The following is a 17,591-nucleotide window of genomic DNA, read 5'->3' as shown; positions in this document are numbered from 1 at the left end:
TGTGCTTGAATGCTTAATTCTCAGGAGGTGAACCTGGAAAGTGTTAGATGTGGCCTAGTTAGAGAAGGTGTGTCAGTGAGGGTAGGTTTTGAGGTTTCAAAAGACACATAACATTTCCAGTGAGCTTTCTCTGTCCCTCGCTTGTGCATGAAGATATGAGCTCTCAGCTGTCCCTGCCACCATGTTCTCATGATCATCATGAACGTGAACCCATTGGGACCACGAGCTAAATTAAAGTTACTCGTTTATATACTGCCTTGTTCGTGGTGTTTTATCACAGCAACACAAACGGAACTAAGACATCATCTGTAAGCCAAATTACTTCATTAAGTCATGAAAAGAGTTAAATGAAAAAAAAAATGTAATCTAAATAAAATGACCAACATAGAAATGATTGCATGTGCATATATAGATGCATATTTGCCACCTTTAATTTTGAATTTTTAAACATTTCAAGCTGTTTGTTCATGCTTAATTGTGGGTGGCTCAACAGAGAGATTTCTGTTGTTAACATTCACCACCCTTTTGTTAAAAGCTAGATTATCCAGATTACTTCAAAATGTTTTTATATCAATGTTATATCAATGTTATAAGGAAACCTTTCTCATTATAATAGCTCTCATAGTATCTGAAAGTTCTGTGCTACCTGTCAGGGGAGAAAAGCAATAAACAGCCTGACCCAGCTGTAATGCCTACAGGCAACAATAATGACTAATATTTCACCATGACATTTATCAAAATATATGCATATAATATTTTCACAACAAACATATATATGTTTGACCATTATAGAAAAAGATGTCATGAATTTCAGAGGGAGTAGAAATAAATGGAGGGAGTTGGAAGTGGAGATGGAAGGGTGATTTTTTAAATAAATGATAGTGTAATCATTGAACAAATTCTGTATACACAGCAATAATTTCATATATACTATAGTATTTAGACACAGATTGAATACAGAATGAATCTTTAATCTCATGTTGGTGCTTCAAATCAAAATTGACTACTTTTTCCATTGAGATATGTGATAGTAAGTGAAAATTACAGCATATTGTTAATAAATCATATGACATTAACTTTGAATTTTATATCACTATGGAAGTTTGGGTAGATTGATGATGTAATTTGTGTCTCTGTGTTTTAGTGTGTGTGTGTGTGTGTGTGTGTGTGTGTGTGTGTGTGTGTGTGTGTTTGTTTGTTTATCTAGACAGGGTTTCTCTGTGTAGCCTGGATGTCTGGGAACTCACTCTGTAGACCAGGCTGTCCTGAAACCCAGAGATCTGCCTGCCTCTGCCTCCCAGTTGCTGGGATTAAAGGCATGTGACACCACTACCCATCCTGGTGATGTAATTTTTAGCCACAGAATAAAAACTTGAGCTGGGAAATCTATTTTTCCAAAAGTTAAAATTTCCCAAATATTTTTAGTGTATAGTATAAAATTTAAGAATTTTTAATGATAAATTTAACAATTATATTTCCCAAGAACTGTCAGGGATGCTGTAAATGTGTTGCTCTGATTGATTGATAAATAAAATGCTGATTGGCCGTAGCCAGGCAGGAAGTATAGTGTAGATGGGATAAGGAAAGAAGAGAATTCTGGGAAGTGGAAGACTGAGTCAGGAGATGCTGCCAGTTGCCCGCCATGAGGAGCAGGATGTAAAGTACCAGTAAGCCACAAGCCACGTGGCAAGGTATAGATTTATAGAAATGGGTTAATTTAAGATATAAGAACTAGATAACAAGAAGCCTGAGCCACAGGACCATACAGTTTATAAATAATATAAGCATCTGTGTGTTTATTTGCATCTAAGCAGTTGCAGGATTGGCGGGTGAGAGAGATTTGTCCTGACTGTGGGCCAGGCAGGACCAGGAAATAACCCCAGCTACAAAGAACATTACATTATAATATTTATCACTTGACAAAATAATGTGATCATTAAACAGCATTTTGAGAGATAGCGAAGTTAAACTTATCAATTGCCTGTAGAAATGTTTTCATGAATACAAATGAAAAATCCATGCACCCAGAATCGAGATTTTTTTTTTGAGTGAGAGATTTTTTCTATATTCTTTCTTTATTTTTTTCCTTTATTTTCAATTTCTTTATGCTGTGGGATGGTCTGTATGTCAAATATGTTGTTGATTGGTCAACAAATAAATCACTGATTGGTCAATGGCCAGGCAGGAAATATAGGCGGGACTAACAGAGAGGAGAATTGAGAGAACAGGAAGCTGGGTGAAGGAGACACTGCCAGCCGCCATCAGGACAAGGAAGATGTAAGGTACCAGTAAGCCATGAGCCATGTGGCAAAGTAAAGATTAATAGAAATGGGCTAAATATAAGAGTAAGAGCTAGACAATAACAGGCCTGAGCTAATGGCCAAGCAGTTTAAATAATGTAAGAGTCTGTGTGTTTATTTTATAAGTGGGCTCTGAGACTGGCGGGACTTGGTGGTGGGAGCTGGAGAGAAATTCTCCAGCAACATCTTTATGTTATTTATTCATGTATTTTTAAATTGTATGTTTTTCCTGTGGTTAAAATATATTATTCCTCCATTCCTTTCCTCCCTTCAAATAGTTCCATATACCTTTCCTTGCTCTCTTTAAAACATGTAGCCTCTTTTTTTCATTAATCGTTATTACTTGTGATTTTTGAGAATTACTATATTGCTCCAGGCCAGGCAACTTCCTTTTTATTTTTAACTTAAGCCCTCAAAAATTAATCATCTTTCTGATTTTATAAATTTTTATTAATACTGTGGATCAATTGGGTGAAATTGTTATAGATAAGCTTATGACAAACAAATCTAATTAAGTTTTAATAAGTTGTAATAATTTGTTGTGGCAGGGGCTGATTCCATGACTTATTATGACTTTGAAATATTTGAAAATGATTTTATTTAAAGAAGACCTAGCCGGCTTTCCAGAGACATCTAAAATCATTCCAACTCATTCTATTAATGAATTAGTTATAATTTACTGTTCAAGCTCTGCCCACTCTAATAGTTGAAAACATCACAAGTTAAAGTCCATTTTCTCTAATGGGTGAAATGCAGGCCTGGAGAGAGGGTTCCTCTGGTAAAGTGACTGCAGTGCACGAGTGAGGACATTAGTCCAGCCGTGTCAAAGCCATGCTGCTTATAGCGAGGACGTTCAGGGGAGGCATGGGGGAGTCAGATACAAATTCATGACTTTCAGGTCCAATGAAGTATCACAATTCAAAAAATAAGTTAGAGGGCAGTTGGAGACAATATCCAAAACAGACATGTGCATAACACTTGTGCCCATACATGCATACAGACGCACACACATACACATAGGCCTACACACACACACAAACAAAAATCAAGCAAGGAACTGCAGAGATGGCTCAGCAGTTAGGAGTTGTCTGACACTTAGAACAGGCCTCATTACCCTCTGTGACTTCAGCTCTAAGACGTCTGTGAACCGTCTTCATCCTCCACAGCCATTGTCCTTACATGCACAACCACACGCAAACACACACATACAAACATGACTAAAGTTGAAAACTGAAGTCCTTCAAAAGGGAATAAAATGGGTGGAATTCAAATGTTCAAGAACTGTTGTTACTGTCTAACAGACATGTTTATGCACAGAAATTATTCTAGATAATGACTAAACCATAACACCCCTGAGAAACTTTCATTTTTTAGACCTGCTAATACCCCAGCCTACCACAAGAATCTAAGGACTTTGTAAAGAACTTTACATGCATGAAAAGACACTTACCTTTTAATGATATTTTATTGATTTAAACCAATCTTCCTTGTCTTGTTTATAGGAGCAAAATGGGGGCTATAATGTGGAATTTTGAGGTGCCAGAAAAATTCCTTAAGCTCTTTAATGAACAGTAAGAGCTTTGAATAATTGTGGTTTGGAAGAACTGAAGAGACCCTTGATAGAATACAGATCAGGCCTCTTGACAAATGGGGGTCATAATTGTCCTTATTTATTGCAGGTATCATAATCATTGTCATTACTTATGAGTACAGCTGTTCATATTTGATTGGATTTTCAAGGTATCAGAGAAATTGCACATGAAACAGAGCTTGTGTCTTTTAGGAATTTATATTCTAACCTCACAGTTTCTAATATGGAGCTATTAGCTGCATATGGCTGCTTAAATTTAAATAGGCTAAATCCAAGTAACAGTGCATTCCCACATTTCATTTGCTCCATAGCCATAATGTGCCCATGGTGATCTTGTCAAATATTATTAAAATATAATTTCATATAATGTTACAATTATACAGCCTACACTGTGTATTTTGATGATAAATGTAAGTTATCAGAAGGGGAAGCATCTCTATGATAACTGGATTTTAATTATATGAATCAAGTAGTTTTCATCTTAAATATGAGAGAGGCTTCACCACATTCTGTGGATCAACTCAACATTTGTGGAATAAAGAAATTCACAGAGAAGTAAAATTTTTGCATAGATAGTGTTTTATGGAATTTGTTTCTTGATTTCTTGCCATGGAAAGTAAATAACACTATCCTTATGTCAGTAAGGAATAATACTCTATTTTCAAAGAAAATAAAAATGATAAATCAGGAAGTAGAAAAGTGCTAAACCAATTAACAGATAATACAAATGATTATCTGGATGCATAAATCTTCAGTGTTGGCTTGAAAAACATGGAAGATTCCTCTAATGAACCAAAAACTTGTGAATTTTCTGTAATTTTATGTAAAGGCCTAGTGGGTAGGTTGTCATATGAAAAGGCAGTACAAACCAATGCATCATTGATTAGGAAAACCTGATCATTTTGAAGGAATAGTGAGATGTTGATATCTTAGTGAACGAAGGGTCCTAATTAACAAAGTTGATTACTGTGTATCAAATTATATATTCTCATTCAGAAAGTAATTCTAAAATTTTCATGATAAAGCTGAGTTTTAGAAAAATTATTTTCACTGAAAAAAAAAAGAGCATGGAAAAATCAGACAAACCATGATACTTGTTTGTGCTTATATTCTAATCATAGCTACAGTAAGTGAGGACAAAGAAGCAGTATTTTCCACAGGAATACTCCCTGTTCTAGCAGAGATAGACATGTACTAAAGCAGCCTCTCTCCAGATCTATGCACATGTTTCAAAGCCAGAACAAGCCAGATGGCAGTGGCCTTTGTTCTGTGTCTGATGAGAGCTTGTATATTTAAATATGTCACAAACGCTTATTTCTCATCTTCATGAAGATAACAGGAAAGAGTGAAAGATCACAAATAAAGGTTTATTCACTTATCTGCTCTACAGACTCATTTTTATCTTTTCCTTCACATGCAAGACAATAAAAAGAAATCAATGTTCTGGTGAACATGATGGTTCTGAACACTCAACATGAGGAAAACCAGGTTCTGGTAGTTGATATTCTGGTAGTTGATATTGGTAGCCAGAAACGAAATCCACAAATAGGACTTGCTAGGAGAAATATTTTAACTAATTAATCTACACTCATTTTGAAACTATCTAGAGTCTGTATTAATATTACCATTTATAGGCAATGTAAAATATATCTCAGAACTCTTGGCTAGAGATTAATTTTGAAAATTGATTCATAACTGTTCATCAGAAGTCTCATACTTATTCCAAATATTGTTATTTTTCAAGTCCATATTGATCTTTGAAATTTCTTTTTATAAATGTGCATGTAAATTGAAATTTTCTGTAGTAAAACTTAAGAGTATAGGTTAAATACAAAATCAGCAGTCTTTCTTATTTTCAAGAGTCTTCTTCTGAGAGGTAATAATCATTATAGGATTTGTGCCTGTATAACTTTCAAGAAAAAAAATCTTTCTCCTCTCTTCGTCCCTCCCCCTCCCTCTCTGCCTTTCCCTACTCCCCTTTCCTATACAGGAAAATATGTGATGCTACAATGGCATACAGCACAAGTATTGACAGAGCAGTATTCCTGTACGCATTAGAATTTGGAACAATATTTCAAAGCATAGATGAATGCTTACTACCTTTGTTTTTGGCTTGTTCTTAGCAGTGTTCAAAGGAAACAACCTGCTACATGGATTACCCTCTAATATCAAATTTGTACATTTTTACTTTACTACTACTTTGTCCATTTTTATTTTGATACACTACTTTCTGAAAGGTTATTGTTTAAAGATTAAATGCATCTTAAACTTTGGTAGACAATGCATGGGTTTTTCAAAGAAGATGCTTATGATACACACAAAAAACTTACCTAACATAAATAAAATTGCAGATTTTGTTTACAATAATAGATAAGAAGTAATGAGAATCTGATATTTTACACATATATTTCTTCTATGCTGCTGAAAGCATTATTTGTAGATTGCAAATTCCTGTCCATAGGTGAATAAATAATCTCAGTAATATTAATCAATTGTGATCACCATTGTGGTTTTCAAACATATGACAGTATATTATGTTTGTTTTGATTCCAACTGTAAGCAGACTAGATAAAAACAAATATTTTGTTGTTATTTAGTCCACCAATTGCATCAGAAGCAACCACAGATAATGACTCAGTTTTCTCAATAAAAGAAAGTGTTTAATTTCTCCTTTTACAACTCTATAATATTTTAGCTTTGACATTAAAGCCTTATGAAAAATATAAATTTTAATTTAGAATAAATTAAATAAGTGGATTGTAGGAAATTCTTATTCATTACTGTCACAAAAGTAACATTAGATCTAGTTTTGAGGATGTCTGAAATCGAGCATTAGACTTCCTACTCACAATTCACCATCTAATCTAACAAAAATAAATGAAAATCCTAATAGCTTTAGAGTTCAGTGACATTGATCAATGCTCATAACATCTCACTGTTATTACTGAGGAATTTGTTCATTTATAATTCCTGTTAGGTTGCTCCAACACGATCTGTAATTCTTGAGGTAGCATTTTGATATACTGAAGAAACAACACAGTAGTAATATAAATGAGTATTTTAATAAATACATTTAATGTAAGAATTATTCCAAAGCATTAATAGATCACTAAAAATAATTAATGGAATAATATGTAATAGTAAAGTTAAAGTCATGGAAAATAGGTGCTCCACATCAAGACACAAGTTGGTATTTTAATGTGAATTTAAATTTGAATGTGCTGTTACCAAATCATATAGCTACATGTGACATGTACTTCTGACAGGTGCTGTTTCATGGCCTATCATGGTATTCTTATGTTCACAAGCATTTGGTCAAATGTCCTCAGCATTTTACACCCAGCTTAGGTTAATAACGTTGAACTTAGAAATTTAAACCTTAATTCTTGGAATAACTTTTTGATCATTAGTTTCATTTTCCAGTACCCAGATATTTTTAAATAGTCATTTGTGCTTATTTAAGTATTATGTGGAAGCATGCACACATATCATGTGACTGTCTGTTGATTAGTACAGATCAAACAAATGTATTTGATCATGTGAACGAAAGTCTTGGTTCTAATCTCCTCTGTATATGATCCACTTCTACATTTCCTAGGAAATCGTCAACAGTCAAAGCAAATGGAAGTCTATGCATTAAAACTGAAGCCCTTCTTTATTCCCGTGGTGGTTTTCCTACTGCAGTACATTCTGGTTTCTATGCCACAGAATTTCTTAAAACTCACTTCCCAGCAGAGCAGTTTATAGGGACATCTAGTGGTGAAAGTGACTGGGGTTGCTGTGGCAATGATGTGACATGAATCAGGGCTAGAGAGCTTTCATTTTTTATTTGAACCACACAAGGAAATCTGGAATGTGGGATTAAGTGTTTCATGCAACATTGTGAGTTGAGCTAGTTCAAAGTGTATTTGATACTCCTAGGTTTAGTAAAACGTGTTTTAAATGGGGCACTATTTAAAATAAAATAATATGAAATAGAGTATAAACTCCTGTTATATATTGAGTGGAACTGTGAAGGTGTTACACACTAATAACATGAAACAGATATCTTGAGAATTCTAATAACTAAGACATTCTATAATTTATCAGAACTTCTATTGAGTCAGTAATCATTAAATATTAGGTTGCTGACAGGACTCAGTATTGTCATCCTGGAGGTGAATGCACCTGAAAAATTAAATATTCACAATTTTAAAATATAAAGGTGATTTTTTTCACAAATTTTAAAAGAAAATTTTTACTTTGTTATGTCAGATTATAAGATAAATAACTCAGTGATGGTATAGCGTTAAATTTACTGCTTTTAAAGGAAATTTTGACGTATACCTGGAAGCCAGTAGCTGCCATTCCTATGAAAAACGTGCTAGTTTAATAGGGTTCTAAGATTTTCATCATCTGACATCACAGACTGTCAGTCCTTTCTGCCTTGTAGAGTACTCAAACACATGAAATACACAACACTGTTTCAAAGTGTTTATGGCTTAGCTACAAAATATATGCTCAGCATATTTATCTCGAGGAAATTTTAAAAGCATTACACATTTCAAGAGGTTGAGATCACTCACTACCTCTCTATAAAGCCTTCAAATTCAACATATAAGGATATTGTGAAGCGCTGTTTATTGACACACACACGTAAACAGGGCCTCTGGAATCTATTTATTTCAATCACATATTTAATCAGAGTACAACCACAGTAATATCCCCCAAATTAAAGCTCAGAGAGTTCCATTTATGTTTAAAACGTAATTTCAGAATAGAAAGTGTGAAATGCATTTGCATGACAAAAGTACCCACCTATGACAGCAGCTTGAAGCACAAGAGCAGCCTGCCCTGGGTCACTAACTCTAAACAACTTTCTTATGGCCTCTTGTGAGGACTGCGGACCTAACATTCCTAAAAGGTAAAACACATCTTACGAATACACAGACCTCCTTTTAGGGGAGGAAGTTGTCTGGTTTCCTGGAAGAAACCGGTCATACTTACCATAGAGGTGATCAGGAGGAGTTCATCAGGTGACGCTTCCACAAACTCGCTTTCAACAGACACTGCCTCTGTTTCAGTTGTTTCCAGCTTTCTAGTTCGCTTAGTGTGTTCACTTTCTCTCTGGAGAACCATTCCGACATACTTATAAAACGTGATTCTTTTTTAAAAAAAAAAAAAGATAAAAGGATAAAAATAACGCACTCTCTATAGCTAGGACAGGCCACTCCCTCCAGGGTCCTTTACTGGAGGCACTAGAAGCAGTAGTGTGGACACTTCTAAGGGGCAGCGGCATCTGGGCAAACGGCGACCGGTAGGAATCATCTGATCCCTGGTCATCACCGAGCCTAGCACTGTCAGGGGTATTTCCAGTCCTCCTTTTCCAAGAAGACGATTGCACACGCCTACGCTCGAATTGCGCACATGGTCCAACACTCCTCTGTCTCCACGAATGTGACATCGAAGGGGGCTCTGGCTGCGCCTCCAGAGCCCAGGGACTCCTTCGCCCTCGGCTGCCATCTACCGGCCACTGAGCGCCCGCTTCGCCCCAGGCCCATCATGTCTGCTGCAGCTTGGCTCGCACCAGCGGCGCGACAATAAACAAGTGCAGCGGACGGGGCCCTGCTGCACCCGCGACCCGGCAGATGTGGCCGCCTCCTCAGCTCCCGGGAGAGAAGGCACGACTTTTTCTGAGTTTTTTTATTTTTTTGATTTTTAGAGCGGCTAGCCTGTCAGGACATGCCACAGGCGTAGAACAACGCTGCTCCTGCCTCCTCGGACCCCTCCAAGGATGTCGGAGATAAAGAGTTGCAAATAATGAGGATCGTGCGCCGCATCTGGGGAGGGATAGCGAAAATCCGCTGCAAACACTAGGAACGGTGAAGCCGCCAAGAGGATGCGGGAGCCTTTCAAATACTAATTAGGGGCCGCGACTGCAGGTTAGCCTTGGGGACAGCGGCATCCCGGCTGCAGTGGTCGAGGCGCGTGGGGGAGAGGAGCACAGCGGAGGAACCGCCGGCGGAGCAGCCGAGGGGCCAGTACCACCTTCTCTCGCCCCCTCACTACCATGTACAGTGTGCGCTGCAAGAAGAAGGCGGGCGATGCACGCACACCCTCGAGCCCCGCTCCCTCTGGCTCGTCCCGGGGCGTGCGCCACTGACCAGGGGGGGAATGTGGTGAAGACGCCGACCGGGAGAGACTAGGGGGGAGGGGAGGGCCGGCCCGCACGATCCCAGGCCGGAGGGTGCCAGGAGCCCGAGGCGGCTGGAGGGGGCGGCTGCCATCGCTGGGTCGGAGAAAGTTGCCCCCCGTGCAGATGGGAACAGTAAGTACCCTCCGGGTCCGGGGGCAGGGAGACGGGGCCGGGAGACCTGGGGATCGCGCGTGGGAGCCACGGTGCGAGGGAGCGTGAGTGAGATCGGGTGCGAGCGCTCGCCCAGGCTGGCCAGCATGTTAGCTGGGCGGCGGAGCCAGGCTGCCAGCTCCGCTCCGCGTCCCCCTCCTCGGTCTCCCCACTTCCCCTCCCCACTGCGCCCTCCCCGCCCTGCCGGCTCAGGCTCCCAGCCCCTGCCGCGAGCTGCCTTTCCAGCGAGTCCCTGGCCGTCCCCTCCCCCACTCCCCCACCCCACTGCCCGCTCCGGCTACCGCGGAGAGCGCCAGGGAGAGCCCTTTGGGGAGCCCGGGAACCCGCGGTCGTCACCGCGGTGGCGGCCCGGGGCTCGCGGCGTCCTGGTGCCGCTTTCCCCCGGCGGCTCAGCCTGCACTACTCGCAGCCTTCTGTGTCTGCCTCGGCTTCAAAAATCAGTGCACACCCCGAAGAGGTGTTTTTTTTTTCTAAAGGGTAGCTATGATGAGTGGGCCCCTGAGATGTGAGACGGGGTAAGTCTGTGGTTTACTTTGCAAAAGAGGCTCCTGTGTGTGTCTGTGTGGTATGGCGAAGTGGCTTTCTTTGCTTCTCTGCCTCCCCTCCTTCCTCCCTTTACCCTTCCTTTGCTTTGGGGCGGGGTGGGGGAGGGGGAGCCTCGGGTCCTGGAACTCCGGTTGCCTCAGCCTGAGCGGCGGTTCCAGCAGCTGTGCCGGGAGCCGTGGGTCCGGCCTGGGTTTAGGCTCCAACCCGAGTGGCTCCATGCTGCTTAACGCAGGGATATGGCAGGCGGCGATCCGGGCTCTAAATTCTCTGGGAGCGAATACAGTCCCCCGTCCCCGCCCTCTATCCTTTTTTTTTTCTTTTTGTTTTAATAAACCAAAAAACATGTGGTGCACCCGCGAGTTTACACCAGTGGTGCTTTTCCCTGTCTGAATGTTAGCATTCCCAGCTCATTCAACTTTATTTTCTCAAATCTTCAGTCTCCTTTGATGGCTGGGGACGGCGGGGGAGGGGGTGAATGGAGAGGAGCTTTGGAAAAGGCTGTTCGACCCCGGCTAGCCAGAACTGAATTAAAGTTGTAAACGTTCGAATTTAATACTGCCTGGACACAATTTGCGATGGACTCTAAGATGGGGAAGGCGGTGAATGGGGGCGGGGAAGCACCGAGAGGGAGGGGGAGGCGATCCAACCCAGCTAAATGGATGTGCACATTTGATCCAACGGAGAACCCAAATTTCAAGGTAAACGTTTTGCTTTCGTACCAGGATGTTTAGCACCCGAGCCGTCTACTGTGGTGCGGGGAGGTCTGAAATACTAGTGAGGTTTCTGTACTGTGGTTCCGATCTGTCTCGATAACGTCTGGGTGGCCAAATGTCAATGATTCCTAGGCACACTTGCACATGTGCGTGCGAATGCAGACGCTCTGAACCAGGAGGGTTGGTGCGACTTGGTGATCATGTGCAAGGTTTGCAAGCTTGAACCTGTGCTTTAGAAACGTCCTGGCTTCAGTTCTGCTCTGAGATTCTCATCAGGTTTTGGTGGGAGGCAGAAACAAGGTTGCTCGGAGAAAAGGCTACGTTCACAGAACCCCCCAGTTCTATCAACTCTCCCCTAAACAACCCAGTACTCCACATTAAGTCCACTTGTGTCCACCCTCTAAGAGTGTGGCTGTCAACCCAAAGTAGGAAGTCAAAAGAAGCCTTCCAGTGATAAAAAGGAAGAACAGAAGGGGGAGGGGATCAAAGTGGCTTCTCAGGGAGAGGAAATTCAGATGTTAAAACACTGGCCTGTGACACTTGCCTCTATTTTGTCTTTCAATCATCTCAGCCTCCCTTTCTACCAGAAAGGGAAATAAAGGAGGGGATCATTGACATTTAAATGTAATAAGCAACTTCAAAGATGGAGATGTTGGCAAGGCGGTAGTTCGTTCCAAATCTTCTTAATTCAAGCAGGGCTACTTTTGCATACCGTAGCAAACTGACTTGGAGCCCAGGGTAATAGAGCATTTGCCTCTGATCGGTGGTTTACTTTTAGCTGCTTCGGGATAAGCTATAGAAATGTCCTCTTTAGACTCCCAGTATTCAGAGGTGCTCTGAGATTGCGGATGCCTTTGCTGAGTTCTTTATAATCCATCGTGCGGAACTATTACATTGGTTAAAGATGCGGTTTTGTAGCGTCGCTGGCATGATCAATGAGAAGAAGAGGTCTCAGGGTTCTCTAGAAGAAGCGCTGCTAAGCGACATGGTGCCTACAATCAGGGCTCTGATATGCTTAATAGCTGTGGTGAAGTCCACCATCAAAGCTAACTGACTCCCTCCCCCCACCCCCACACCTCTACATTCTCAGCGCTCCAGAGGACAATTGGTGATTTAAAAGCTTCTCTTGGCTTCTCTTGATGCATGATCTTGCATCCTTTCTGCCTCTGAAAAGTATTCTCTACATTCCCACCCTGATATTTCTTGTAGCAATTTTAAATGGCTAAAAGTATTGTGACCCCACGCTCGTCTGTAAAAATGGGAGACCTTACCAGTAAAGTGTTGTCAGAGGAGACTCTGAAAGAAAGCAAGGGGGGGTTGGGTAGAGGTGGAGTGGAGAGCCCTGTTGAAAAAAAAATTATACTTCTTCCTCTTAAATTGGAGCTGTGAAGGTGTACTGACAGCCATTTTATGTATATTTATGGATTAGTTTTGATGAGGGAGGGCAGAGAAGACTAACACAGGAATTTATCTGCCTTCATCTTCTAAAGAGCAGAAAATTGGTGGCATGCTCATTGGGAAATACCATGAGACTTCAAATCAAAATGAATAATAGCCAATTTTGGTAAAGTCTGAAGGATATCAGTGTTCCACTTGGGCAAGAGAGGAGGTGCTACATATATATGTATATGTATTTATCCCCTCCTGGATTTCAGAGAAAAAGTATTAGGAAAAAATGGACTTCCTGATTAACCCCCCCCCTTTTTTTTTGCCTGTGATGTTCTGTTATTTCCTTGTTTCCTCTCTCCCTTGCAGGAGGTAAAATGCACGTTTGCTGCCCCCCAGTAACTTTGGAACAGGACCTTCACAGAAAAATGCATAGCTGGATGCTGCCGACTCTAGCATTTGCTGTAACATCTCTCGTCCTTTCCTGTGCAGAAACCATCGATTATTATGGGGAAATCTGTGACAATGCATGTCCTTGTGAGGAAAAGGACGGCATTTTAACTGTGAGCTGTGAAAACCGGGGGATCATCAGTCTCTCTGAAATTAGCCCTCCCCGTTTCCCAGTCTATCACCTCTTGTTGTCTGGGAACCTTCTGAACCGTCTCTATCCCAATGAGTTTGTCAATTACACTGGGGCTTCAATTTTACATCTGGGAAGCAATGTTATCCAAGACATCGAGACCGGGGCTTTCCATGGGCTGCGGGGTTTGAGGCGGCTGCACCTAAACAATAATAAACTGGAACTTCTTCGAGATGACACCTTCCTTGGCTTGGAGAACTTAGAATACCTGCAGGTCGATTACAATTACATCAGTGTCATTGAACCCAATGCTTTTGGGAAACTGCATATGCTGCAGGTGCTTATCCTCAATGACAATCTCTTGTCAGGTTTACCCAACAATCTTTTCCGTTTTGTGCCCTTAACGCACTTGGACCTGCGGGGGAATAGGCTGAAACTTCTGCCCTATGTGGGGCTGTTGCAACATATGGATAAAGTTGTGGAATTACAGCTGGAGGAAAATCCCTGGAATTGCTCCTGTGAACTAATTTCTCTCAAGGATTGGTTAGACAGCATCTCCTACTCAGCCCTTGTGGGTGATGTGGTCTGTGAGACCCCCTTCCGTTTACACGGCAGGGACTTGGATGAAGTATCCAAGCAGGAACTTTGTCCAAGGAAACTCATTTCTGACTACGAGATGAGGCCACAGACTCCTTTAAGCACCACGGGGTATTTACATACCACCCCAGCCTCTGTCAATTCTGTGGCCACTTCTTCCTCTGCTGTTTACAAACCCCCCTTGAAGCCTCCTAAGGGGACGCGCCAGCCGAACAAACCCAGAGTGCGCCCCACCTCTAGGCAGCCCTCTAAAGACTTGGGTTACAGTAACTATGGCCCCAGCATAGCCTACCAGACCAAATCCCCGGTGCCTTTGGAGTGTCCCACCGCATGCACTTGCAACCTTCAGATCTCTGATCTGGGCCTCAATGTCAACTGCCAAGAGCGCAAAATCGAGAGCATCGCGGAGCTGCAGCCCAAACCCTACAATCCCAAGAAAATGTACCTAACCGAGAACTACATCACTGTTGTGCGCAGGACAGACTTCCTGGAAGCCACCGGACTGGACCTCCTGCACCTGGGTAACAACCGCATCTCCATGATCCAGGACCGGGCCTTTGGGGATCTCAGCAACCTGAGACGTCTCTATCTGAATGGCAACAGGATCGAGAGGCTGAGCCCAGAGTTATTCTATGGCCTGCAGAGCCTGCAGTATCTCTTCCTCCAGTACAATCTCATCCGCGAGATCCAGTCTGGGACTTTCGATCCAGTCCCAAACCTCCAGCTGCTCTTCTTGAATAACAACCAACTGCAGGCCATGCCTGCAGGTGTCTTCTCTGGCCTGACTCTGCTCAGGCTAAACCTAAGGAGCAACAGCTTTGCCTCTTTGCCAGTGAGTGGCGTTTTGGATCAGCTGACTTCCCTCATCCAAATCGATCTACATGACAACCCTTGGGATTGTACCTGCGATGTGGTGGGCATGAAGCTGTGGATTGAGCAGCTCAAAGTGGGAGTGTTAGTGGACGAAGTCATCTGTAAGGCGCCCAAGAAATTCGCAGAGACCTACATGCGCTCCATCAAGTCTGAACTGCTGTGTCCAGACTATTCTGATGTGGTGGTTTCCACGCCCACACCCTCTTCCATCCAGGTACCATCCCGGACCAATGCAGCAACGCCAGTTGTGCGGTTGAACAGCACTGGGGCCCCCGCGGGCTTAGGTGCTGGTGCAGGGGCTTCGTCAGTGCCCTTATCGGTGCTGATCCTCAGCCTGCTGCTGGTTTTCATCATGTCGGTCTTCGTGGCAGCAGGCCTCTTCGTGTTGGTCATGAAACGTCGGAAGAAGAACCAGAGCGACCACACCAGCACCAACAACTCCGACGTGAGCTCCTTTAACATGCAGTACAGCGTGTATGGGGGCGGAGGCGGCGGCGGGGGTGGCCACCCGCACGCGCACGTGCACCACCGCGGACCCGCATTGCCCAAGGTGAAGACTCCCGCGGGCCACGTGTACGAATACATCCCTCACCCACTGGGCCACATGTGCAAAAACCCCATCTACAGGTCTCGAGAAGGCAACTCCGTGGAGGATTACAAAGACCTGCACGAGCTCAAGGTCACCTACAGCAGCAACCACCACCTGCAGCAGCAGCAGCCACCGCCGCCGCAGCAGCCCCAGCAGCAGCCCCCTCCGCAGCTGCAGCTGCAGGCTGGGGAGGAGGAGAGGCGGGAAAGCCACCACTTGCGGAGCCCCGCCTACAGCGTCAGCACCATCGAGCCCCGAGAGGACCTACTGTCGCCGGTACAGGACGCTGATCGCTTTTACAGAGGCATTTTAGAGCCAGACAAACACTGCTCCACTAGCCCTGCGGGCAGCAGCCTCCCGGAATACCCTAAATTCCCATGCAGCTCGGCTGCTTACACTTTCTCCCCAAACTATGACCTGCGACGCCCCCATCAGTATTTGCACCCGGGGGCAGGGGACAGCAGGCTGCGGGAACCGGTGCTCTTCAGCCCTCCGGGTGCTGTCTTTGTAGAACCGAACCGGAATGAGTATCTGGAGTTAAAAGCAAAACTAAATGTTGAGCCGGACTACCTCGAAGTGCTAGAAAAACAGACCACATTCAGTCAGTTCTAAAAACAAAGAAACTCCGTTGGAGCTTTGGCGTTTGAAACAAGCAAGCAGACAGACACACTCGGTGAACACATTTGATGAATTGTGTCGTTTCAACATTTAGGGTGAAGTGCCTTGGCACGGGATTCTCAGCTTCGGTGGAAGCTAACTGAAAGGGTGTGCAATTTCCTTTTAATTTTACACGCGGGAAACATTTATGTAAACTAGGCACATCACTTTCTTTTCTTGTCTGTGGGGGAAGAGAGAAGGGCTTTTTGGAGGGCCATTTGCATCACCTTAAACAGGTTGTGGTCCCTTTTGCAGTGCTCTGAAGTGCTAAGAAGGGTGGGGGGTGGAAGCAGCTTAGAGCCTACTCATCCTTTTGCTCCTCTTCTCACATCCTTCTTGTCCTTAGAGCCATGGCATTGGTTGAGAGATTAGCACACCCCAACTTTAATAGGAAGTTTGTTCTCTCTCACTCCCCCCCCCCCCCGTTCCCCTCCCAGCTTCCTTCCTAATCCTTTCCTTTCTTTTTAAAGGATGTGTTTGTATGCATTCTGGACATTTGAATTAAAAAAAAAAAATCTTGTGATCCAGAAAGGCTCACTATAGATGTGGACAAATCATTAAAATTACAGAGCTATATGATCCATAATTGATTAGTCAAAATAACTTATTGATGAAATATACAAATATTTTATTGTAGCACCTATTTTTATATGCACATTTAGCGTTCCTCTTTCCTTCATGATTTAGCCTATGATTTTCGCAAAGGCGTTGTTGCACTGTATTAGGAGCTGCATTTCCAAAACTAGAGTGAGATCAGAAAGGCCTATTAAATATTTAAAGACATGGAGCACTTAATGGCAAAAGTCTTTAAAAGTCCATGAAACCCACCCAATGGGACTTGCGATTAAAAAAAATAATAAGCTAAAAAATGAAGCTGATTGTAACCCACTATATAAAAGGGAAAAGTTGGAGCAATTAATTGGTTTATTGTTCGATTGACAGATGTGTGAAAGTTTTTGGTTATATGAGAGAAGGTTGAAAATTATTTTTATTAGTGAACCAAAATGATGTATTGATTTGACTACTATTGTAGCCAATTTTTGATTGTGTAACCACACCCAGTTGCATTTGTACAGTTCCATGTGCCCTTGCACCTCAGAAGACCAAATGATGGGCTGTACAAGTCTCTGTACAATGTCTTTATCCCTCTGGGCAGATGCTGATGACAAACAGGATCTCTGTAAGATGGAACTACTATTGTTACAGTCTCATATGTATCCCAGCACATGTAATTTTTTAAATAGTTTCTGAATAAACACTTGATAACTATGTCAACTTTGAGGGATTTAAGTAATGATTCTGGGAGATGGTGGAACTTCCTTATTAAGAATTTAGGAACCAGTAGCTCTTTCTTCCTAGTAAGACTAAGTTTCCCTAATTATAAAAATTTCAATGTATGTCCATTCATGCATA

General features: G+C 42.6%; 1 protein-coding gene across 1 annotated transcript; it reads left to right on the top strand.

Annotated features, from left to right (window-relative positions):
- The first annotated feature begins 9,940 nt into the window (after positions 1-9,940).
- Positions 9,941-16,133, top strand: Slitrk5 (SLIT and NTRK like family member 5). Its single transcript, XM_059274577.1, has 2 exons — positions 9,941-10,007; positions 13,252-16,133. The coding sequence occupies exons 1-2, from the start codon at positions 9,941-9,943 to the stop codon at positions 16,131-16,133; spliced, it is 2,949 nt and encodes a 982-aa protein (XP_059130560.1).
- Positions 16,134-17,591: the final 1,458 nt, after the last annotated feature.

This window comes from Peromyscus eremicus, chromosome 9, assembly GCF_949786415.1.
Source record: "Peromyscus eremicus chromosome 9, PerEre_H2_v1, whole genome shotgun sequence".
Classification (NCBI taxonomy): domain Eukaryota; kingdom Metazoa; phylum Chordata; class Mammalia; order Rodentia; family Cricetidae; genus Peromyscus; species Peromyscus eremicus.
The sequence above is the reverse complement of the archived record's forward strand: the minus strand, read 5'-3'. Positions and strand labels throughout refer to the sequence as shown.

Coding starts and splice junctions, on each gene's coding strand:
- Slitrk5 (XM_059274577.1), top strand. CDS start 9,941: ATGTACAGTGTGCGCTGCAAGAAGAAGGCGGGCGATGCACGCACACCC. Junction 10,008..13,251: donor CTCGAGCCCCGCTCCCTCTG/GCTCGTCCCGGG, acceptor TCTCCCTTGCAG/GAGGTAAAATGCACGTTTGC.